General features: G+C 42.3%; 1 protein-coding gene across 2 annotated transcripts; it reads right to left on the bottom strand.

Moving 5' to 3' along the window:
• Window positions 1-5,222: 5,222 nt before the first annotated feature.
• LOC135550309 (dnaJ homolog subfamily C member 18-like) lies at window positions 5,223-13,890 on the bottom strand. 2 transcript variants are annotated; one of them, XM_064980988.1, is made up of 8 exons: window positions 13,242-13,890; window positions 10,476-10,650; window positions 10,178-10,323; window positions 9,695-9,901; window positions 8,047-8,159; window positions 7,441-7,550; window positions 6,876-7,048; window positions 5,223-6,722 (listed from the first exon to the last, which is right to left on the bottom strand). In XM_064980988.1, the coding sequence occupies exons 1-8, from the start codon at window positions 13,366-13,368 to the stop codon at window positions 6,598-6,600; spliced, it is 1,176 nt and encodes a 391-aa protein (XP_064837060.1). In that variant the 5' UTR covers window positions 13,369-13,890; the 3' UTR covers window positions 5,223-6,597. The 2 variants fall into 2 exon arrangements, with proteins under 2 accessions (XP_064837060.1, XP_064837059.1); XM_064980987.1 differs by having other exon boundaries at window positions 7,441-7,553; window positions 13,242-13,887.
• Between the last annotated feature and the right edge of the window lie 10,165 nt (window positions 13,891-24,055).

The raw sequence follows: 24,055 nt of genomic DNA, 5'->3' as shown, positions 1-24,055 counted from the left end.
AGTGTCTCTGGCTGGTAGATAGACTCAAAGCAGGAGAGAGGCTCAAGGTTTAGGGGTGGGGGGGTTTAGAATGAGTTGTTTTGGATTTAGTGGGGCAGATTCAATTTGTATTATAGTATTTTTTGGATCAGCTTTAATATTGCACATAGATTGTGGCTTCTATCAGTGTAATTGTCTGCATCATTTCCAATCCCCCTTTATGTTTAAACACACACCTACTCATTAAAAGGTTTTTCTTTATTTTTAATAAAGACTAATAGTGAAGACATCAAAACTATGGAATAAGACATATGGAATAATGTAGTAACAGAAAAGGTGTTAAACAAAAAAATATATTTATATTCGAGATTCTTCAAAGTAGCCACCCTTTGCCTTGATGACAGCTTTGTACACTCTTGGCATTCTCTCAACCAGCTTCACCTGGAATGCTTTTCCAACAGTCTTGAAGGAGTTCCCACATATGCTGAGCACTTGTTGGCTGCTCTTCCTTTACTCTGCGGTCTAACTCATCCCAACCATCTCAATTGGGTTGAGGTCGGGTGATTGTGGAGGCCAGGTCATCTGATGCAGCACTCCATCACTCTCCTTGGTCAAATAGCCTTCATGTCTTAAAGTAATGACGGACTGTCATTTATCTTTGCTTATTTGAGCTGTTCTTGCCATAATATGGACTTGGTCTTAGACCTATTTGGTAAATCTTCTGTATGCCAATCCTACCTTGTCACAACACAACTGATTGGTTCAAACACATTAAGAAGGAAAGAAATTCTCCAAATTAACTTTTAACAAGGCACACCTGTTTGAAAGGCATTCCAGGTGACTACCTCATGAAGCTGGTTGGTTGAGAGAATGCCAAAGAGTGTCCAAAGTTGTCATCAAGGCAAAGGTTGGCTACTTTGAAGAATTGCAAATATAACATATTTTTGATTTGTTAAACACTTTTTTTTGTTTGCATGATTCCATGTGTGTTATATATTTGGAGTAAACTAATGGATAGCAATACTTAGGCTGCTTCTTCCAGTTCCTACAGACGGTATATTTTACAATAGTTATCGTTTGTTTGTTTTTAGGCCCAGCCTTCAGCTACCCTCAACCCCTCCCATCTTTCTCTATCTCGTCCAGTTTTGGTTTCTCGCCGACGCATATTTTTCCACTGTGATGTTTCACAAAAGTTCTGAACTTTTCTATTCTCGTCGTTTCTACAGATTGTAAATGAAAGATACATATTTTTGCTTCGAGTATTACAGTATATTATAGTATTTGAAACTAAAGTTATTTGCAATGCTACAGCATTTCATATTTGGCCAAAAGTCACATGGTACATGTTGCATTTTGGAGCTCAAGTTTTAAGATGGAATGCTTATATTTAGTTCATCACAACAACAAAAAAGGCTCAAACGATATCTTCACAATCCAAGTGAGGAATTGGTTACCCACCTGCGTTTAAGTAAAGGACTTGGGTCAGTTGGTGGACCACTCCTGTGAGAAGATGGATCCTGCTTCAGTATGTGTTCCCACAGGTTTATATTCTATACTGTATTTATAGTGTCCATGACTGGTGGTGTTCACTTATTTTATACCCTCCATGTTTTTCCCTATATGATGCACCTCATTTCTCAATCTTTTTGGAGGGGGTCTGTCTTTTTAAATTTATTTTTATGCAGTTCTCTTTTCTTTTGGAGTGTGTCGTCAGCGTGTCGTCACTGTGTGTGCTCCACGACTCCTCTTCTTTCGTTGTTCTGTGTGTCTTTGTTCCCTCTCTCTGACTATCCTCTGTCTTCTCACAGGACAGTGTCCCCATGGCCTCTCCTGCCTTCCTTCTCTCTCTCTCTTTGTAAGTACCCAGTCTGCAGGTTACGAGCTGCAAGACGACAGCTGGGGTATTTGCATTCTGGCCCCAAGTCAGATTGAATACTTGCCTGACGACTCATCCTGAATTTGATTTTCGTTGCTCTTATCGATCGCTCCATGCTGAACCTGCTATCCGGGAAGTTGTTTGTGCTGTCGTCAAAAATGACGTGATTCGTGTAGGCCGGCTCTGGCCCAGCTCATTGGTTTCGGGGGACCAATCAGAGCGGTCAGAATGGGTTCGCATTCGAGAAGCAAATCCAGACTCATCATGTAGAAGAAACTTTAGCGGGAGTGGCGTTTGGCCGGAACGATGTGGATGGGTAGACAGGCAAATTGAATACCCCTGCTCTGTAGTATTCTTTCTTAAATGTCCTCTCCCTCTTTCTCTCTCTCACACACATACGCTTCTAAAAACACACGCAGGCAAAGAAACACAAATTGACTCGCTAACTTTCATGCACACAAGCTAATTGACCCATGCGTTTGCAAGTTGCATTGAGTCTAAATGTTGAACCATGTTTCCTATCATGTTCAAACAAACACTAAATATGAGGGCCAGTCTGTCCGGTGTTGTCTAGTGTGATGGCTTTGGACCAGAGTTAACCCATCTCCTCTCTGTGCTTCTACAGGATGGGGGCACCAGGGGGCGCCATTGTGCCATAGAAGCTGACCTGAAGATGAAGAAATGAGTCGCAGGGAGCACCTGCGGATGACTCTGGATGGAGTACAACTGATTGGTACCCCCTATCCATGGTCATGTCCCAGTTGCTTAAGGTAACGAAGGACACCACAGTCTGGGTCAATGTCTTTTCATGTCCTCTCACTTCAACTAGACACGGTATGTCTGGCTGAGAGAGCAATGCAGTTCCTGAATTGCAGTTTAGAGTAAACGCAACCCCAGCACTGAGAAACACATACTCCAACTCATGAATCGAGTCCCCCTCTTAAACTGAGCAAGATGGATAAACAGAGTGAGGAACAGTTGACTGAATGAGATGACCAGGGTCGTACTGTATGTGTCTGTCAACACAAAACTGAAATACCTTGCATTGTGTATGTGTATGTGTTTCATGAGTTTAAGTCCTTTGTATACTATTGTACAGGCGTTAACATATGGTGCCTTTTTAAAGGCAATGAATGTTTCAAAATAATACATATTAGTTGCAAGATTGTGGTCCCCCAACTTAGCAAACCAGGCAGTGTGTGATTTTTATTTATTTTTTATTTTTTAAGGAAATCCCACAAAAAGGACTAAGGTTGGGACTCTAAGGCAATCCGTTTGAGCATTGTCGACAATGCACTGTTTAAAGGCAATGTTTGTGGAGACGGCATTTATGGTAAATGCTGCATGTCGGCTCAATCGGAAATGGGCACATTGTCGACAGCGTGTGATTTAACTGATTCCCGCCATAAGCTCGGGTGTAACACCAGTATATACAGTGCATTCTGAAACTATTCAGACCCCAGAGTTGCTGCACAGCTATTTTCAGGTCTCCAGAGATGTTCGATTGAGTTTAAGTCCGGGCTCTGGCTGGGCCTCTCAAGGACATTGAGACTTGTCCTAATGCCACTTAAGCATTATCTTGGCTGTGTGCTTAAGGTCGTTATCCTGTTGGAATGTGAACCTTCGCCCCAGTCTGAGGTCCTGAGCACTCTGGAGCAGGTTTTCATCAAGACTCTCTCTGTACTTTGCTTCGTTCATCTTTCCCTCGATCCTGACTAGTCTCCCTGCCGCTGAAAAACATCCCAACAGCATGATTCTGCCACCACCATGCTTCACCGTAGGGGTGGTGCCTGGTTTCCTCCATACGTGTCGCTTGGCATTCAGGCCAAAGAGTTCAATCTTGGTTTCATCAGACCAGAGAATCTTGTTCTCATGGTCTGAGAGTCCTTTAGGTGCCTTTTGGCAAACTCCAACTGGGCTGTCATCTGCCTTTTACTAAGGTGTAGCTTCCTTCTGGCCACTCTTATCACAAAGGCCTGATTGGTGGAGTGCTGCAGAGATGGTTGTCCTTCTGGAAGGTTGTCCCATCTCCACAGAGGAACTCTGGAGCTCTGTCAGAATGACCATTGGGTTCTTGGTCACCTCCCTGGCTAAGGCCCTTCTTCTCCGATTGTTCAGTTTGGCCAGGCTGGCCAGCTCTAGGAAGAGGCTTGGTGGTTCCAAACCTCTTCCATTTAAGAATGATGGAAGCCACTGTGTTCTTTATGGACAATTCCTTCGACCTCATGGCTTGTTTGTTTCTCTGACTTGCACTGTCAACTGTGGGACCTTTTTATATAGTCCAATCAATTGAATTTACCACAGGTGGACTCCAAGTTGTAGAAACATCTTAAGAATGATCAATGGAAACAGGATGCACCTGAGCTCAGTTTTGAGTCTCATAGGAAAGGGTCTGAATACGTATGTAAATAAGATATTTGTTTTTTTTTTAAATAACTTTGCCAAAATTTCTAAACCTGTTTTCGCTTTGTCATTATGGGGTATTGCGGGTAGTTTAATACGTTTTTAGAATAAGTTTGTAACGTAACATTTGTAAAAAGGCAAGGGGTCTGAATACTTTCCAAATGGACTGTGTGTGTGTGTGTGTGTGTGTGTGTGTAACTCAGCAAAAACATAAACGTCCCTTTTTCAGGACCCTGTCCTTCAAAGATTATTTGTAAAAATCCAAATAACTTTACAAATCTTCATTGCATAGGGTTTAAACACTTTTTCCCATGCTTGTTCAATGAACCATAAACAATTCATGCACCTGTGCATCATTTGTGGGCAGAACTGAAAAAGCATGTGCGAGCAAGGAGGCCTACAAACCTGACTCTGTTACACCAGCTCTGTCAGGAGGAATGGGCCAAAATTCACCCAACTTATTGTGCGACGCTTGTGGAAGGCTACCTGAAATGTTTGACCCAAGTTAAACAATTTAAAGACAATGCTACCAAATACAAATTGAGTATGTAAACTTCTGACCCACTGGGAATGTGATGAAAGAAATAAAAGCTGAAATAAAATATTCTCAACTATTATTGACATTTCACATTCTTAAAATAAAGTGGTGATCCTAACTGACTTAAGCCAGAGAATTTTTACTAGGATTAAATGTCAGGAATTGTGAAAAACCGAGTTTAAATGTATTTGGCTAAGGTGCATGCAAACTTCTGACTTCAACTGTATATGAGAGAGAGAGTGAGTTGTATTTCTATTTTATTTCACTAGTTTCACTGCATGTTGAAGCTCAAAGCCGAAGAGTTTCACTGTACCCTGCAATCACACCTGTAACCCTGTACATGTGACTATTAAACATTCTGAATCAGTTGGAAAATGGGAGTATAGCATCAGGAAACAAAACAAAAGCTCCCCAGAGACACCAATAGATTGTTTTAAGATTTTATTCAACCAGCTTGAAAACCTGCTCTGGCAGCACAAATCAACGGGACACCAGAGTTTAGCCAAGGGACCACTAGGTTTCCAGTTAACATCAGGTCTAATCTGTAATCCCCCCCATCCTGTCGGTCTGCCACTAGTTTGGCCGTTAACCCCCCGCCTGCTGGATTTATGATCTGACTAAAAGGAAAGGTCAAGCATTAGAATATTGAAACTATTACTGAAACAACTGTTCCTTTTGGAGAAACCAAAACTAAAGCATGTTTAAAAGCTCTTTAGTAAAGTTAGTCGATTTACATGAAATGGGCAGGATGTGTGGATTGCTCTTAATAATAGTCCTTCACAGAGAATTGCGGCCGACTGAGCACCTGATGTGTAACACAAAGGCCTGGATCAACTATGCATGCATCAGGGAATAGGGACATCGGGCTCAGAATTAAAACAGCATCAAAAATGTGCTCGAGAAGGAAATGACCAAATAACGGACAATAAATACAACTAACAGCAACGCTGTCTGGCAAAGTCTTAATGCACGGCAAATGAAAAGGAGAAAAAAAAGGATCAACGTATCGGTCTTCACATAAAACAGAGATCTGCAGTTAAATTGTATGTGGATCTAATACGCTAGAGATGTATAGCTCTTGCCTTGCTTTGTTTCTCTAACGAGCAGGCGTGACAAATCTACACTTTCCCTTCACAGTTTAAGACCCTATAGAGCGGTCTTTTCAAATAGAATCTCTCACATCGTTTGCCTCTGTATCTGAACCTTTTCTACAAGTTACTGGCTCTCGGGTCCTTGCCTGCCTTCGCAATTAAAACGTTCTTCCCAGTTCAAAACTAAGTCACGGCTCTAGCTATGCTCTTTCCCAATACCTACTCAATATACTCAAATGTAACCCACGCCACAGAAATCCAGATAAAAATGAGTAACCCACCAGTACTAAACATGCTTCAAACAGGTGACTAACAGAAAGTGTACGTCTGAACAGAACCATATTCTCAAACCTTGTAAGCAAGCCCATATTCCTTAATGTAAGGAAGTAGAAACAAGGCTCCTGTACATCAATACAACAATCCCAGAGCCAGCCAGTCAGGGCTTCATGTTATCTACAAAGAGCCAGGCTTGGCAGCTTACAGTACATGCTCCTCCACGTTCTTCCATCCGAGAGGAGAGAAGGCACAATGTTTCAATTCAAAATGGCTTTGGCTGCCACGGTGCTCTAACCAGCGAGAAGAGACAATTCTTCTTCTTCTTCTTAAAAAAAAAAAGACCCGATTTTGAATAAATAAATGAAATTTAAAACGAGTAGTGTCGAATTCCCAGCTGCAAAGAGATGCCTCCCTCTCCTCCTGTCTTAAGCCCCTCATTCTCCTCTCTGTCGGCCCACAAAGCGGTACAGCTTGTCACAGTTGTCCAGCTTTAGAGACTCAGCCTTCGCCTTCAGCCTGTCATCACGGTACAGTTGGGCAAGGTTCGCCAAGTCCGACTCTGAACGAGGATGGAGAGAAAAACATATCAGCTTATATATGGATCAAATTCATACTCTGCAACATGGATTAACCATGCGTGGCTGCCTCAGTCAACATGTCTCCAAATGGGGACCGTGCCAAGCTGCCAGGATCTGACTGCAGCTGGACTTACTCTGCTGTTTCTCCTTCCAGCAGCTGCTCTGCAGGTGTTCAATGTAGTCACTCTCTATGGTTTTCTCCAGCTCCTCCAGGGACTCCCCACGGTACTCCTTCTGGAAGCCCTTGTCCACGTAGTAGGGCACACCCATATTCTGGGTCTCCCGGGAGACAACCAGACCCATGGCCCTGAAAGACAAATATACAGTCAGTCCCACTACAGGCAGACTTAAGGGGGAAATACACGTCACACCTCACCCGCATACGCAGGGTGGGCAACTCCAGTCCTCGAGGTCCTGATTGGTGTCACAGTTTTGCCCCAGCTCTAATCACCTAATCATGATCTTCAGTTTAGAATGCAATTTGATGAAAATAAGCTGTGTTTGTTAGGGATGGAGAAGAAGTGCGCCGTCAATCAGGCCCTCGAGGACTGGAGTTGCCCACCCCTGCTCTTAAAGGGTCCTCATGCACTCTGCACCCAGTTGCTACCATGGAACTAGTCTGAATGAGGCTCATACGCATGCAGTCTACTTTAGAGGCAAACGTGTCATCAAGAAGCTTGGTTGATGTGGTTGACTCACGGTTTGTAGAAGAGACTGTAGGGAGGGTTGGTGGCCATCAGTTGGGTCACAACAGATATGAGGATCAGCACCAGCACAGGAAGAAGCTGCAGGAAGGCAGTGAAGGTGTTCTGCTGAGGAAAGGCAACGCCAGAAAGATATGTTAAAGCAAAAGTTTACACCAAACCATATACCTGTAAATACATGTAAAAATCAAATCTGCAGTAATGTTTCTAGGACTCTATTGCTTATTGCAAAAAAAAAAAAAGCTAGTTTACTCATTTTCACAGCTGGTCCGTTTCATTGGTCAACCTTTATCTGACCCTCTTGGAGCAGCATAAGGTTCTCATTTTTATTGCCTATTGTAGCACTGCATAAAGGGAAATACTATCCAAAATGGCAGAAACAGGATCAAAAAACCCAATCTTAAAGAGATCTAAATGTAAGGCCCAGCATTAATTGTGAACACATAGGAAATACATACGCTGTAGCCATGCGAGTTAAACTGTACGCCCATAGAAAAATCCGCTGTAGCTCTGTTGGGTTAATCACACAGCTACAGAACATCTATGATGTGAACTGGCGGGAGTTTCTAGGAGATTCCTCCTCATGTGGGCACTGACTGACCGGACTGCGGTTCTCCTCCACTTCCTCATCGCGCCTCTCATATGCACGTCGCCGACGAGGCTGGTAGAAGTTAGAGTAGGTGGCGCCTCTGTTTGTGTACACATGGATGTTGCCTGAGGGAGCAGAACACACGTGTAACTACTACGCAACAACCGACAAGGTGACTAATCCAAAATGAAAGGAACAAGAGAGAGAGAACACACGCCATCTCTCTTTCAGACACCTACATGCACACAGTTCCACCAAGGTTATTATCGTTTTTTTTTTTTTTCTATTCGTTTTTTCTATGTTTATTTGAAATGTGAGTTTAAGTTTGTTTTCTGACTTGATTTATTAGTTTTAGTTTTCATATTATTTAGTTTCAGTTTTAATGTTAAGGGCAAAGTAGACTAGGCGTGGGAGGCTAAGAGACATTTCAGTTTTGTAGGCCTATAATTTTGGGGGATTTGACTTCTTGCCACAGGGGCAGTAATACATAAATTGATAGGTTTAAATTGTCAACCTCATTGTGACTTGATTTAAAACAATTAGTGCCTAGACTGAATGCAGAAATATGGAAGAAAACTTGCCCATTTTTACACTAATATTTTTAAAGCTTTAGTAGTACATGTAAGAAACAAGTACCTATATCTGAAAGAGAGGAAAAAACAACAAGTCATGGCACATTTGTTAGCTACAGTGATAGTGATGCGCACTAGTCTCGGAAATCCCAGACCTAGGCAACAGCAGCGCTAGGTCTGGGGAGGATGTTAGAAAGGGGGGGGGGGGGGGAATTGGGGATTGTTCCAGAGAGAGTCGTCTTAAGACACACAACTCTCTACAATTCATGAGTCTGGGTAGGCGGGCCAGAACATCACGATTAGAAACTAAAGTTTGCAGGCAAAGCCTTTGCACTTGGTTTTTAGTGAAGGTAGATGCAAACTAGCCACTTGCAAAAAGCACTCATTACAAATAACCATTCTCCGTCTTGCTAGCTAGATACTACGTTGTGTCCGGCAGGAATGTTTTACACTTGGGCAACAAGCAGATACGGCGGTGAGACGCATCCCATTTCCCACTCTCCTCTGTTCCCAACTGACACAGACACTTCTACAGACGTGTCTGCAGGAACATCGGTCCATTGTGGGAGGCAACCGGTCAAGCCTTGAGAGACTAGTGATGCACACGCTAGGCTTATTTCAACCATTGTCATCTCCTGGTGGCATTTACCTGCCAGATAAAGCAAGCATGAAAACCCCATTGGGGGAAAAAAGAAGCTTAAACCCCATTGGGGGGAGCTTGAAAATCCAATTAAGTTTTTGCCCAAAGTTTAGGAGAAAACAAACTAAAACTGAACATAATTTGATGTTTTTCATGTTTCAGTTTTTCAAATGGGTTTCTTCACTTTATTTCCGTTTACAAAAGTCTTCATGATTTGTTTTAGGGCTCCATTCAATCTACCGCTGAAGCGTTACAGATTACGCAATAGAAATGTAAAGGTCATTTCCGATTGAGCCGAACATATGCAAGCGTTTCCCGTGAATGCCGTCTCCGCTGACGCGGTAACGTTTCCTTTCAATTTCAATCACGCTGTAACCTTTTCAGTTTACTCCTAATAACCTCGACTTCCACACACACACACACACACACACACACACGCAAATCTTACCTGTGGGAAATCTTCCTCCAAAGAAGATATTGAAAAGCTCTTCAGGGGAGATGTCAGCCTCAAAGTTCCTGTTGAAGTTGCGGTAGTGTCCGTGGCGAGCTTGGGCTGAGGAGTGGGTGGTGCTCTCAGAGGGAGCCTGCTCTCCGTACTGGTCATACTTATGACGCTGCTCAGCATTGCTCAGCACTGCATACGCATTGCCTATGGCTGTAGAGGGGAGAAAAAAAACCACTTATCAGGCCTATGATTGATGCTCTTGGTGTGTCGTTGTCTGACTCGATGCACATGCCGGGCCACAATAGCATGATAATTAAGGAGCTAATTATCTGCACCAGCAGTCCCACAATATACAGAGGCCCTATTTATTCATCTATTTTGTTGTTAGAATTTAAAAAAAAATTGCTCACAGAGGAGAAAGATGTGACTCAGATGAGTCCTGGATCAGGTCAGGGAAACACAGCACTAACAGAGGCATCCCTTTACCTTTAAATGCATCTGTGGCTCCCGGGGCACAGTTCTTGTCAGGGTGGAACTTCAGTGCCAGCTTCCTGTATGCCTTCTTCAGATCTTCATCGCTAGAGTCTTTAGGAACGCCCAGGATCTCATAGAAGTCCTTGCATTTCTTTATCCTGCAATGGATCAAACCTCACAAAGATTAGTACGAAAACTGATACCAAAACAGGACAATGTGCATTTGCCCTGTCACTGGGCGGACATCTTGACAAAATGTAGCGAAGGTCTGTAAGTGCTCAAAATGAACGTAGGCCTATCACTCAGGTACCTGAGAACACCCTGACGCTGATCCTCTGTGTAGGTCTTCTTCTCCTCGTTGGCCCCTTTGCGCACTTCCTCTCGATCCCCGTCCTCTTCATTGGATCGAAAGCCACGCGGTGGGGGTATGTGGGGCTCCTCTGGAGCAGCAGAGCTTCCATTCCTCACTATGGCATCAATCAGCACTGATGGGGAGATCAGGCATGGGTGCAAATATCAATAGAAGAAACAGCCAGTCTGGACAGGTGTGTACCTGAAACATGCATTCCCCTAACCTAGTCCCTTCTTGTCAACAGAAGATGATGAGTTACTTACACTGAGTGTACAAAACATTAGGAACACCTTCCTAATATTGAGTTGCACCCACTTTTGCCCTTAGAACAGCCTCAATTCGTCAGGGCATGGACTCTACAAGGTGTCAAAAGCGTTCCACTGGGATGCTAGCCCATGTTGACTCTTGCAGTTGTGTCAAGTTAGCCGAATGTCCTTTGGGTGGTGGAACATTCTTGATACACACAGGAAGCTGTTGAGCATGAAAAACCCTACAGCGTTGCAGTTTGACACACTCACACCGGTGCACCTGGTATCTACTACCATACCTCATTCAAAGGCAATTTGTCTTGCTTATTCACCCGCAATGGCACACATACACCATCATTGTCTCAAGACGTAAAAATCCTTCTTTAATCCATCTCCTCCCCTTCATCTACACAAGTGGTCACCAACTGGTAGATCTCTAAGGGATTCCTAGTTGATCACCAAACATTTCTGTAAAAACCCAACGAAAAAGCCTTGGGCTCCTATTTTTTTTTTTGCGCTGTTGGCGGTAGGTGCACTTGATTCAACAGCCCTAGCGCCGGCAAGGCAAAGTGTTCCCATTTTGAACCATTTCATGTGTCCTACACGCCAGGCCCAGAGAGCAAATCGAGTGCACCAGAAGGCCTACCGCTGGCCAGTCAAATAGCTCAGATCACCATGTCTGCACAGTTTGCGCCTTAGACTGTAAAAAAACAAAAGCCTTGAACGCACAGCAAAGTTGATACTGTGAGATTTCAAAACAATCACTAGAGAGAATGAATAAGGCAAAGAGCCGGCTGCTGTTTTTATGGGTAACTTCATGTTCAAGTTGTAACTCAGCACCACCAACACCTTGTTCAACACGTAAAATGCTACAACCAGCTAAATTGTAATGAGTATAGCAAAGACAATTTATGCTTGATCCGAAAATGTGTTCGGAGGTGCCGTGTGGAAGGTGTGACGCAATTGCGAAGCCTCCAGAGACACGCAGAGGCCAAACGGAGCTCCTGTACCGCATGCTCTGCTCCGCTCAAATGTTTAAACAATGCGGAGGGCTCCGTATAGACATGATTGGTTGTTGGTAGGTGAGAGCGGATGGGTCCTGTATAAAACACAAACTCACCTCCTTGACAACAGCGCAGCGCTGCTCGGCAAAACACAAGTAGTACGAGTGCCCAGAGTTCTGCAGAGGCCATAACATCATAAATGCTGCACGGCCAATGCAGATGTCGGAATGACCATGCAGAGCCTGTAAGTGTTCCGATAACCTTGCGTTATCATTAGCAGCTTATGTCTTTTTTAATATTGAGGACTATTTCATTTTTGGGGGGTCATAGGAGTAACATGAATTGGTGCATGAGGCTATTTGGAGCTCTCAGCAATGTTACAAAATTTGGGAGGCGCACAGCGATGCGGTCAGTTTGGCCTCTGCATGCATCTGGAGGCCCCGCGATTGCGTCACACCATCCACACGGCGCTTCCGACCACATTTTCAGATCAAGCTTAAATTGGCTCTTAAGTTTCGCCATCAGCTGGAAGACTTGTGTCCCCATTTTCTCAGCAGAAGGAAGGAGGGAGAGAGAGACGGTGAGAGGCAGCCTCACCACTGCTCCCTCCCTCCCCTCAGATGCAGGCCATCAGCCCAGCTCACTTAGCTGTGCCTCACAAGTAATACAAAAAATGATCTATGAACAGTGTGATCATATACAAAATATTTTTTTTATATAATTTCAAAATGGTCTGAGAATAATAGCATTGGCAGGGCAATTCCGGCATAGCCAATATGTAGTGATAATGTATTGGGCTTATAGCCTACTGCACAAATCTCATTGCTACAGAACGGTTTTTAAATGGTTCATGTTAAATAGGCTTACGTTTTTTAAGTCGTTTTTTATTATATGACTGATCTTCACTCAAAAGGTTGGTGACCAATGATCTACACTGATTGAAGTGGATTTAACAAGTGATATCAATAAGGGATCCTTATTGGTCAGTCTGTCATGAAAAGAGCAGGTGTTTTGAAGAAAAAAACAAACATTTATTTTTAAATGTAACCTTTATTTAACTTGGCAAGACAGTTAAGAACAAATTCTTATTTTACAATGACGGCCTACCGGGGAACTGCCTTGTTCAACAATAACAACCAATTTGTCTGGCTGACAGCTGCACCTCCAGGTTGAGTAATAACACGGCAAGTAAGTCAAATAAACATGACTAGTTACAGTAACTATACATTGTAGTGTGGCCTACAGCTTATAAAAAGTAAATCCACTTACAGGCACAAACATGCTATCTAAAAATATTGTTTATATTATAAGCCTGACCATGTTGTAAATATTCAGATGACATGCATAACACATTCGCTGATTCGAGCATACATTATGCAATTCACATTCACAAGATACAGACGTTGCACTTTCTATTTTAACATTCAAGTTGGCAAGCAAGGCTAACAAGACGGCCATTACGGGACACTTACCTCTGGCCCGAGTGCTGGGAAATATTTTCTGGGCTTCATACAACAGTTGAAGGGCCTTTTCTCTCCGCCCTGACCGCAAGCACAGCTTTGCTTTCTCTATCAACCGATCTGATTCAGCTCTATCCATTTTGACAGCTGTTCGATAGCTAGCTACTGTAGCTAGCTTGTTACCGTTAGCTTGTTCTCAGAGGCCTGCAACCCCAATTAGCTACAGTACGCTAGCTACACAAATGCGGTTGACTGCCTGAAATTGTAAGATTTTAGTTAAGCTAGCTATCTTATGTTCAGAAGTACCTGGACGTTGTATGTCACCTCAATTAACGGTAACTAACTAGCTTTGTTTACATCCAGATAACAAGCTAACGTTAGCTAAGCTAGCCAGCAATCGGTTAGCTACGATATTTCGCCGTAACTATCAGGTATCATAGCGATGATGACGACTGCCACAATTCAGACACGAACACGGGTGCAAGCGCGCCTATTCAAGTCGACATACAAAACTGAAGTACTACAAATCCGTGCATGACTGAGAAATGTAATACCGACATTATAGAACTGGTGTGCTTTGATTCAGGTTACCACAACACTAACCATTCACTTCCGGGGTACGGAATCTTTTAAACGTTCTAAATAACCCTCCCCGAGATAAAAGTATAAAAGTGCCAATAACCTGTATTTAATCATTGTCTAAACAGTCATTCATATTTGATCATATGCAAGTGAAATTTACTGGGGGAGGTGGAGACTGGTCCAACTCAACAATATCATTAAAAAATGCACCCCCCTCCCCAACGTAAAACCTACTGTATAAACACAAATCGTTTAAAAAGTGATCGGGATTGCGCAATAAAGTTGAGATCTTATTTCCATTGTGGTCCCTACATTTGCAGCAGCATATGCTACAGTAATATAAGGACTTAATGTACACATCTCCACCTGGCTTTCCAGGGTCATCTTGTGTTTTAATATAGCTACATCTATGGGTTTTTCTGTCTTGCGAAAAATGCGGTAGCCTATAACATAGGCTATGTATTGGATAAAAGCACAATCATTTTTTAATTTTTTATTTGGGCTCCTAAAATGTATTTAATGTATAGCTCATCAGGCTCAGGTAGCATCAGATTTGAATTATCATGCCGATCAAAGCTCTTATCAAATCAAGACATATGCTTTAGAATTACATTGGGAAAATATTCAACCCTAGTCTGTAGTTTATTCTTTAGATGTTTGGGGCTGCTGGTGAACCATGATGTGCAGGCATAATGAAAATGACACTGGACTAGCGCATTTATAGTCTTTAGTGTGTCTATAGGTTTCCATGCAATTGTCGACAGATTTTCATGCGAATATTCTAAAATATGCATAAAAACAAACAGGCGCATTTAAGGAGTTAATTCGGGAAGATTTTACATTGGACAATCGTGACCGGGAATATTTTAATTTAACAGACATTTGGTAAACGATGGATATTGTTCAAATTAAACCACATTTACGTGTCCTTAAAAACGGATTATAACACATGAAAAACACTATTCATTGTGTTTCGATGTGTAGCAAACTTTATAGCCTATTTTTTGGTTCAGCTGTCGGAGATTTGAGTGTTAAATGCATCAGGGCATTGCATGCATATGCCTATAGGCTTAGATGTCCACTGTATAATATTAATATTTACAAAAAAAATATAGTCTATATAAAGGAAGAGAAGCTTAGGCCTATCCTAAGAGAGATAGATCGAGATATGCAAATCGCATGCTAAGACACCGACATGCATTTCTTTATGTCAGATGGCTACTGCGTCTGCCATACATATATAGATTTACAGTAAAAGGTTAATTCGTTCGTTTTCGATCAGGATATTTTGCATACAAATAAGCATTATATTTTAGGGCTATCTCTGATAGGCCTGAAACGTTTTTCCTCACCTCAAATGTAACTGTCAAGAGTCTGCTGGAGCGCCGTGCATACTGCCTTCATATCATAGGCTTGCAGTAGCTAAATTGTAATATAGCCTGTCGTGGTAATTTCCTGTATTACTAAGTGAAAGGAGAGTTTACAAACCACACACAAGTCAGAGTTATACTTTAAACTTAATATTTTAATAATATGAGCTTCACCAATAGCCCTTTGACTCTCAGATCAATTCAGTGTCTGTAAATGAATTCTCTGAGAGTGTCAACATAATGGCAACTGAGATATTTTATAGCAAAGATACAACCCTCTCAACTCACAATGATGAACCACAGGTCTTAGGAAAACTGCACAAAGGAAGACTTTCACTTGAGAGAGGAGTATCCCATAGCCAGACAGCATTAGCTATAAATTATCATTCAGTTTGCTCTCTAAGACAAGGTTCTACTTCTCATTCTTGGTACTTCATATTACCAAAACATTACCTCATCCAAGGGCATATATCAATTGTCAATTCTCGATACTCCCATCTCAAATACAACCCACCCCTGAACAAGCTCCCTGAAAGGAGAGTGAGCCTCTCAGTCATATACTAGGTCAAGTTAAGTTTTATTTTTTATATATATATATATAATGTTACAAATAATTTTAACAGCAGCAGTAAAATAACAATAGCGTTTCTATAAACAGGGAGTACCAATACAGAGTCGATGTAGGTAGAGTTAAAGTGACCTGCATAGATTATAAACCGAGAGTAGCAGCAGTGTAAAACAGGGGTCTGGGTAGCCCTTTGATTAGCTGTTCATGAGTCTTATGGCTTGGCGGTAGAAGCTGTTAAGAAGCCTTTTGGACCTAGCCTTGGTGCTCCGGAACCACTTGCCGTGCGGTAGCAGCGAGAACCGTCTATAACTGGGGTAGCTGGAGTCTTAGTTAATTTTTAGGGCCTTCCTCTGACACTGCCTGGTATAGAGGTCCTGGATGGCGGGAAGCTTTGCCCCAGTGATGTACTGGGCCGTACACACTACCCTCTGTAGTGCCTTGCAGTCGGAGGCTGAGCAGTTGCCATACCAGACAGTGATTCAACCAGTCAGGATGCTCTTGATGGTGAAGCTGTAGAACCTTTTGAGGATCTGAGGACCCATGCCAAATCTTTTCAGTCTCCTGAGGGGGGAATAGGCTTTGTCGTGCGGATGTCTTAGTGCGTTTGGACCATGTTAGTTTTCCCATCAGGCAGTTCAGGATCCAGTTGCAGAGGGAGGTGTTTAGTCCCATGGTCCTTAGCTTAGTGATGAGCTTTTAGGGCACTATGGTGTTGAACACTGAGCTGTAGTCAATGAATATCCTTTCTAGGGCAGGCGTTCTGCTAGCGGAACCCCTCGACAACATTCCGCTGAAAAGGCAGAGTGTGAAATTCAAAAATATGTTTTAGAAATATGTAACTTTCACACATTAACAAGTCCAATACAGCAAATGAAAGAGGAACTTCTTGTTAATCTACCCATTGTGTCCGATTTCAAAAATGCTTTACAGCGAAAGCACAACATATTATGTTAGGTCACCGCCAAGTCAAAAAAACACACAGCCATTTTTCCAGCCAAAGATAGGAGTCACAAAAAGCAGAAATATAGATAAAAATAATCACTAACCTTTGATAATCTTCATCAGATGACACTCATAGGACATCATGTTACACAATATATGTATGTTCAGCCCAGTAATTCATCTTCATGAAACGCGAGCACTTCGTCCAGACAAAAACTTGAAAAGTTCCGTTACAGGTCGTAGAAAAAAGTGAAATGATGTATGGAATCAATCCTTAGGATGTTTTTAACATAAATCATCAATAAGGTTCCAACCGGAGAATTCCTATGTCTGAAGAAAAGCACTGGAACAAGAGCTAACTCTCTTGTGACCGTGCGTCATGAGATCAAGGCACTCAGCCAGACCACTGACTCAAACAGGTCTCATGAGCCTCCTTTATAGTAGAATCCTAAAACAAGTTTCTAAAGACGGTGGACATCTAGTGGAAGCCGTAGGCAGTGCAACTTGACTCCATAGACACTGTGCATTCGGTCGGCCAAGCTTTGAAAAACTACAAACCTCAGATTTCCCACTTCCTGGTTGGATTCTTCTCAGGTTTTCACCTGCCATATGAGTTCTGTTATACTCACAGACATCATTCAAACATTTTTGGAAACTTCCGAGTGTTTTCTATCCAATACTACTAATAATATGCATATATTAGCATGTGGGACAGAGAAGGAGGCAGTTCACTCTGGGCACGCTATTCATCCAAAAGTGAAAATGCTGCCCCCTATCCCAAAAAGGATAGCATTCTCACATAGGTTTTCCTTTTGTCCGGGTGGGAAAGGCAGTGTGCAATAGAGATTTCATCATCTGTAGATCTGTTGGGGAGGTATGCAAATTGGAGTGGGTCTAGGGTTTCTGGGATAATGGTGTTGATTTGAGCCATGGTCAGCCTTTCAAAGCACTTCATGGCTACAGACGTGAGTGCTACAGGTCGATAGTCATTTAGGCACATTACCTTAGTGCTCCTGGGCACAGGGACTATGGTGGTCTGTTTGAAACATGTTGGTATTACAGACTCGGTCAGGGACAGGTTGAAAATGTCACTTGCCAGTTGGTGAGCGCATGCTCGGAGTACACCTCCTGGTAATTCATCTGGCTCTGCGGCCTTGTGAATGTTGACCTGTTTAAAGGTTTTACTCACATCGGCTACAGAGAGCATAATCACACAGTCGTCAAAAACAGCTGATGCTCTCATGCATGCTTCAGTGTTATTTGCCGAACATAGAAGTAATTTAGCTCGTCTGGTAGGCTCGTGTCACTGGGCAACTCACGCCTGGCTTCCCTTTGTAGTCTGTAATAGTTTGCAAGCCCTGCCACATCCTACGAGTTTCTGAGCTGATGTAGTACGATTCAATCTTAGGCCTGTATTGGCGCTTTGCCTGTTTGATGGTTCATAGCGGGATTTCTTATAAGCTTCCGGGTTAGAGTCCCGCTCCTTGAAAGCGGCAGCTCTACCCTTTAGCTCTGTGCAGATGTGGCTTATAATCCGTGGCTTCTGGTTGGGGTACGTACGGTCACTGTGGGGACTACGTCCTCAATGCACATATTGATGTAGCCAGTGACTGATGTGGTGTACTCCTCAATGCCATCGGAAGAATCCCGGAACATATTCCAGTCTATGCTAGCAAAACAGTCCTGTAGCTTAGCATCTGCTTCATCTGACCTCTTTCTTATTGGTCGAGTCACTGGTGCTTCCTGCTTTAGTTTTTAGTTTGTAAGCAGGAATCAGGAGGATAGAATTATGGTCAGATTTGACAAATAGAGGGAGAAGGAGAGCTTTGTACGCATGTCTGTGTGTGGAGTAAAGGTGGTCTAGAGTTGTTTTTTTTTGCCCCTCTGGTTGCACATTTAACATTCTGGTAGAAATGAGGTAAAACGGATTTGAGTTTTCCTGCATTAAAGTCCCCGGCCAATAGGAGTGCTGCCTCTAGATGAGCGTTTTCCTGTTTACTTATGGCCGTGTACAGCTCATTGAGTGCGGTCTTTGTGCCAATTTCGGTTTGTGGTGGTCTGTAGACAGCTACGAAAAATACAGATAAACTCTCTTGGTAAATAGTGTGGTCTACAGCTTATCATGAGATACTCTACCTCAGGCGAGCAAAACCTTGTGACTTCCTTAGATTTCGTGCATCAGCTGTTGTTTACAAATATACATAGACCGCCACCCCTGTTCTATCTTGCCGAAAAAGCTTAAAACCCGGCATCTGTATGTTATTCATGTCGTCGTTCAGCCACGACTCGGTGAAACAAAAGATATGACATTTTTTAATGTCCCGTTGGTAGGATATACATGATCGTAGTCTATTTTATTATGGATTGATTGTACGTTGGCTATTAGGATCAATTATCCTCTCGGCAATGGATCCTAACAAGGCACCCGGATCTTTGTTTACGATACCTCTGTCTCTTTCTCCTACGAATGACGGGGATGAAGGCCTTGTTGGGCCTGAAGTAAATCCTTCCTGTCCGACTCGTTGAAGAAAAAGTTTTCCTCCAGTACGGGGTGAGTAATCGCTGTCCTGATGTCTAGAAGCTCTTTTCGGTCATAAGACACAGTGGTAGAAGCATTATGTACAAAATCATTTACAAATAACGCAAAAAAAACATACACAATAGCACAACTGGTTACGGGATCGTAAAACGGCATCTTTTTCGGCGCCTTTAAAATCTATTAATTAAGAAATTATGAACAATATTAATAACATTCCACCCATGAGGCCACTAGTCATTTGAACGCTGGAAAGGGTTACATAAAACAGGTTTTGCGTGTATATATATATTTTTTTTTTGATTTGTTATTAATAAATAGGCTTACAATAATAACAATGATATACAATAATGATAAAACAACTGATTATAAATAAGTTCCAAAACTGCTTCCTACCTGAATAGGGAGTTGCACAGTAGCAGTAGTATTTGGCCATGCCAGTGTTCTTCAACTACAACATTAAAACTTATATTAAATTCCCCTTGTAGGCTTTTCACTATAGGCATACTTTTCCCCCCTCTAACTTTTGTTTTACTTCAATGAAAAAGGCCTCAATCTTTACAATCAACAGTGGCCTAGGGCAAGGATGCTCTCTTGCTCTCTCTTGCTCCTCAGCAGCAGGCTCACTTGCCCTCAAGGCATGAGAGAATGGTGCTGAAGCACAAATTCAGTGTAGGCTATGATAAACAGCCTCTCCTCGATAATTTGGCCAACTACAATTGTATTCATTGGCTTTTCATTTTATTATCGGCAAAATGCCGCAATTCCCGGCTAAGGGAAACCCTGGCGCATTTTACCATCAGAGTTGTGTTTCAATCAAATGTACTTCTTGTAGATCAAAGTCTGTGCATAAATATGACATCATGGGAAAGCATGAAGCTTGATAGGCTACAGATTAAATAAATGATGATGAACTTCACAGGGTGGTGAAAGTGCATGGCGATGAGCTTAATGCTCCTTTTCAATAAATATCGAAGGTCTTATTCTGGTGACGTGATAATCGATGCTTGGCTGCTTTTTGACAAACAAAAATAATCTTGCTCTTTTGTCCTTAATAATAATCTAATCAGGTAGTCCAGTGGCTCCTTGTGGCCGGCCGGGCACCTGCCAGCTGGGCGGTGTTTCCTCTGAGACATTGGTGTGGCTTCCGGGTTAAGTGAGCACTGTGTCAAGAAGCAGTGCGGATTGGCAGGGTCGTGTTTTGGAGGACGCATGGCTCTCGACCTTCGCCTCTCCCAAGTCCGCAGGGGAGTTGCAGCGATGGGACAAGACTGTAACTACCAATTGGGGAGGAAAAAAGGGTAAAAGTAAAACAATTATTGAAATCTAAAGATAAAATTAAACCATCGAGTAACCTTAGATCTTGGGAAAAGGCAGCCCTTGACTGTTTTACTTCAATCATTCTCACGGTAAATGGCTAGGCCTGCTACGCTCTGAAACCCTAAACTGTTGCAGAGACTGATGTTACCGGCCGCAATTGATGTGGGGAGGCAGAGGCACAGAAACGCACATCAATACCTTTGTCAGATAACCTGTTAAACGAAGAATTGATGCTTCTAGCAATCAAGGGGAAACTTACTAAACAACTCAAAGTCCCCAGTTTATGCTTGGCAAATGGACGTTCGCTGTGAGGGCCTAGATGCACATGCATTTACTTTTGTTCGCCATACGTGTCGGGGGATGCTATTCACAAGGACATATTGTTCTGTCTCATGATTCCCAAGCATGAAACGGCACAGGGGATGTTCAGTGTGCTGCATGGCTATATTCACGAAAACAGATTCCATGGGATCGATTGGTGGGCTTTTGCACAGATGGGGCTTCATCTATGGCGGGACGGAGGGCATCTGCACCCTAGTTATGAGTACGTCTCCCTCTGCCACATGGATGCATTTTATGATACACAGAGAACATCTGGTGTCAATAGAGTTGAGCACAGAACTAGGAGATATACTGCAGCAGGTAACTTCAATTGTAAACTACATCAAACCACACTCACTGCGCCTGTTCACAAAACAATGTGGCAATATGGGATCAGAGCATGTTCTATGAAATCGAGCTGTCATCTGAATTAATGCATTCATGGTTCACTAAGGGGGAGTTTTGTTTCCTAACTCAAAGGGAATACCCAGCAGACGCGGAACCGTCTCCTTCTGAGCATTAATGCCGCATTCAAAACAACTGGGAACTCGGAAATCTCCAACTTCCGACTTCAGTGGAAACATCTAGTCAGTTGTACAACTGAATGAATTAAACTGAAATGTGTCTTCCGCAGTTAAGCGTTCAAGTCAACTGGGAACTTGGAAAAAATGAGCTCCGAAGGGAAAAAATAGTTTTGAACGGTCATCCAACTCGGAATTCCAGCTTGGGAACTCGGGCCTCTTCTCTTTCTAGAGTTCCAATTTTCTGACCTGAAAATCACTGACGTCACAATTTGACCTATTGCTCAGAGATCCCAGTTGTCTTGAAAGCACTATAAAACTCATGGTACACCAGAGACTGTGGGTTTGAGCCCAGGCTCTGTCGCAACAAGCCGCGACCGGGAGGTCCATGGGGCGACGCACAATAGGCCTTGCGACATCCGGGTTAGGGAGGGTTTGGCCGGTAGGGATATTCTTGTCTCATCGCGCACTAGCGACTCCTGTGGCGGGCCGGGCGCAGTGCATGCTGACCAGGTCCCTAGGTGTAAGGTGTTTCCTCCGACACATTGGTGTGGCTGGCTTCCGGGTTGGATGCGTGCTGTGTTAAGAATCAGTGTGGCTTGGTTGGGTTGTTTCGGAGGACGCATGGCTCTCGACCTTCGCCTCTCCCGAGCTCGTACGGGAGTTGTAGCGATGAGATAAGACCGTAACTACTAACAATTGGATACCACGAAATTGGGGAGAAAAAGGGGGTAAAAAAACAAAAAAACTTGTGGTACCCTTCGTCAGCGCATATCCCTATGAAGCTGGATTCAGTATTCTCATCTGCATTAAAACCAAATCTCAATCCAGTTTGGCTGTCATAGCAGAGATGAGGTGCGCACTGTCACCACGCCCCATGACTTTGAGAAGCTCTGAAGCGACATGCATCAAGCACACCCATCTCATTAGTGGTGGAGAGATGAGTAAGGGATAATCCAAGAGGGGCTATGCATTCTATGGAAAATAATGAACAACGCGGAAGGTGTGTTCCACTGTGTGCTAGCTGAGTGGAACTGAGCTTCCACAGAGTTGCATTATTTTCCAGAGAACGCATAGAGTCCCGAGTTGATTATCCCTATTATACCATGGCTGTAATTGAACAAATTGTTGTTCATTTGCCAGTAGAAATGTGTTCAACATCCACTGAAGTAGCTAGCAAGTTTTCTGGATAGGCCTAGCTGCAGTAGTTGCTGTGGTAACCAAACAGACTTGCTAGTTTAGCTAATCAAACAAACCATCAGTCCTAGTTTGCCATGGTGAATATTGAATTCAACAATACCTATAAATGTTTACAACTCGACTTTCGCTTTCAAAAGCAGCTCAAACACAGAACATGTGAGGATGAACTATAGCCATTGAATTCTACCATCCACGTGTGTTACAGGGAAACAATGTGTGCTCTAGAATGCCCTTCAAGCCAATCAGAAACAAGTATTCAACAATGCCATGGTGTAAGTCAGACTAATATGCAATTGACTGTCATAGCCCCACATTAAAAGTATGTGATGGTGAGTTGAGAAGACCATGGGAAATAATGTTAGATTTTTTTTCAATTGACTGCCATAGCCCCAAATAAAAAAAAGTTTTAATTTGCCGTTAATTATAGAATTTATTTCACATGGTTGGGGTCGTGACAGTTTTCAGAAATCAAAATGGAGTAGCGGGCTAAAAAGGTTTGTGAACCCCTGATGTAGGCTATAGACAACAGCATTACCGGTATCTGTCTGTTGGCTATAATGCATATGCCAATACCAGAGTGGGCACACTTGCTATATAATGCAAACTCTTTTTGTGAGGAAACCACAAGTATAGTTAAAAATGCTATGGAAACCCTTAACTTGTATTTTTTTATTCGGTACATGGGAATTTTACGTCATCACGCACAGCCTTTTATCTACAACAAGTTAATTTGAAAAGTCATCTTAATTTTGGGAATGATCACAAAGTTTATCCAGAACTCAGATTGGAAGGCGTGGGCTTACTTGAGAAATCTTGTTGTAATAAATATATAAGACAAATTCTTCATTCACAAAACCAACTTACACCGAGAGGAAAGTTTTTCTGGAACATGCTTATTCCTGACATTGTCTGGAAAAATGCATGGTTAAGGTCTTACAAATTCTGTATACCAAACAAAGTTAAGGAAGTGCACTTAAACATTTTGCATAAGATATATCCATGTAATTCTATGATTTCCAAATTTGTGGCTATTGATGATATCTGCGTTTTCTTGTTCTTTGAATGTAAATTTGTGTCAGAATTTTGGGAAAACCTTGCACAGTACTTATTTACCATTATGAACACTGCCTATAATTTTAACATAAAATATATTATATGTTACTATTGCAATGATAACAAAACCACTGAAATGATTAATGTTTTTATTCTTGTTGCCAAATACTTTATACACAAACAAAAATTCCAAAATTCGAATAGCAAAATTACCAATTTTTGAATTTTTGAATTGAATTGAATTATCTTATTAAAACTAATCCTAGTGAATAACAAAAATAATAACATCTTCATGAATCATTATAATAAGATATTTTCAGAGTGAATATAATTGCACTTAAATTGTTTAATTTTTGTATTTTATTTTTATTTATATTTTTTGTATGTTTGAGCATTGTTAATACCTGTGTTTG

The sequence above is a fragment of the Oncorhynchus masou genome, chromosome 12, assembly GCF_036934945.1.
Source record: "Oncorhynchus masou masou isolate Uvic2021 chromosome 12, UVic_Omas_1.1, whole genome shotgun sequence".
NCBI classification, from domain to species: domain Eukaryota; kingdom Metazoa; phylum Chordata; class Actinopteri; order Salmoniformes; family Salmonidae; genus Oncorhynchus; species Oncorhynchus masou.
This window is presented reverse-complemented; position numbering and strand designations above follow the sequence as displayed.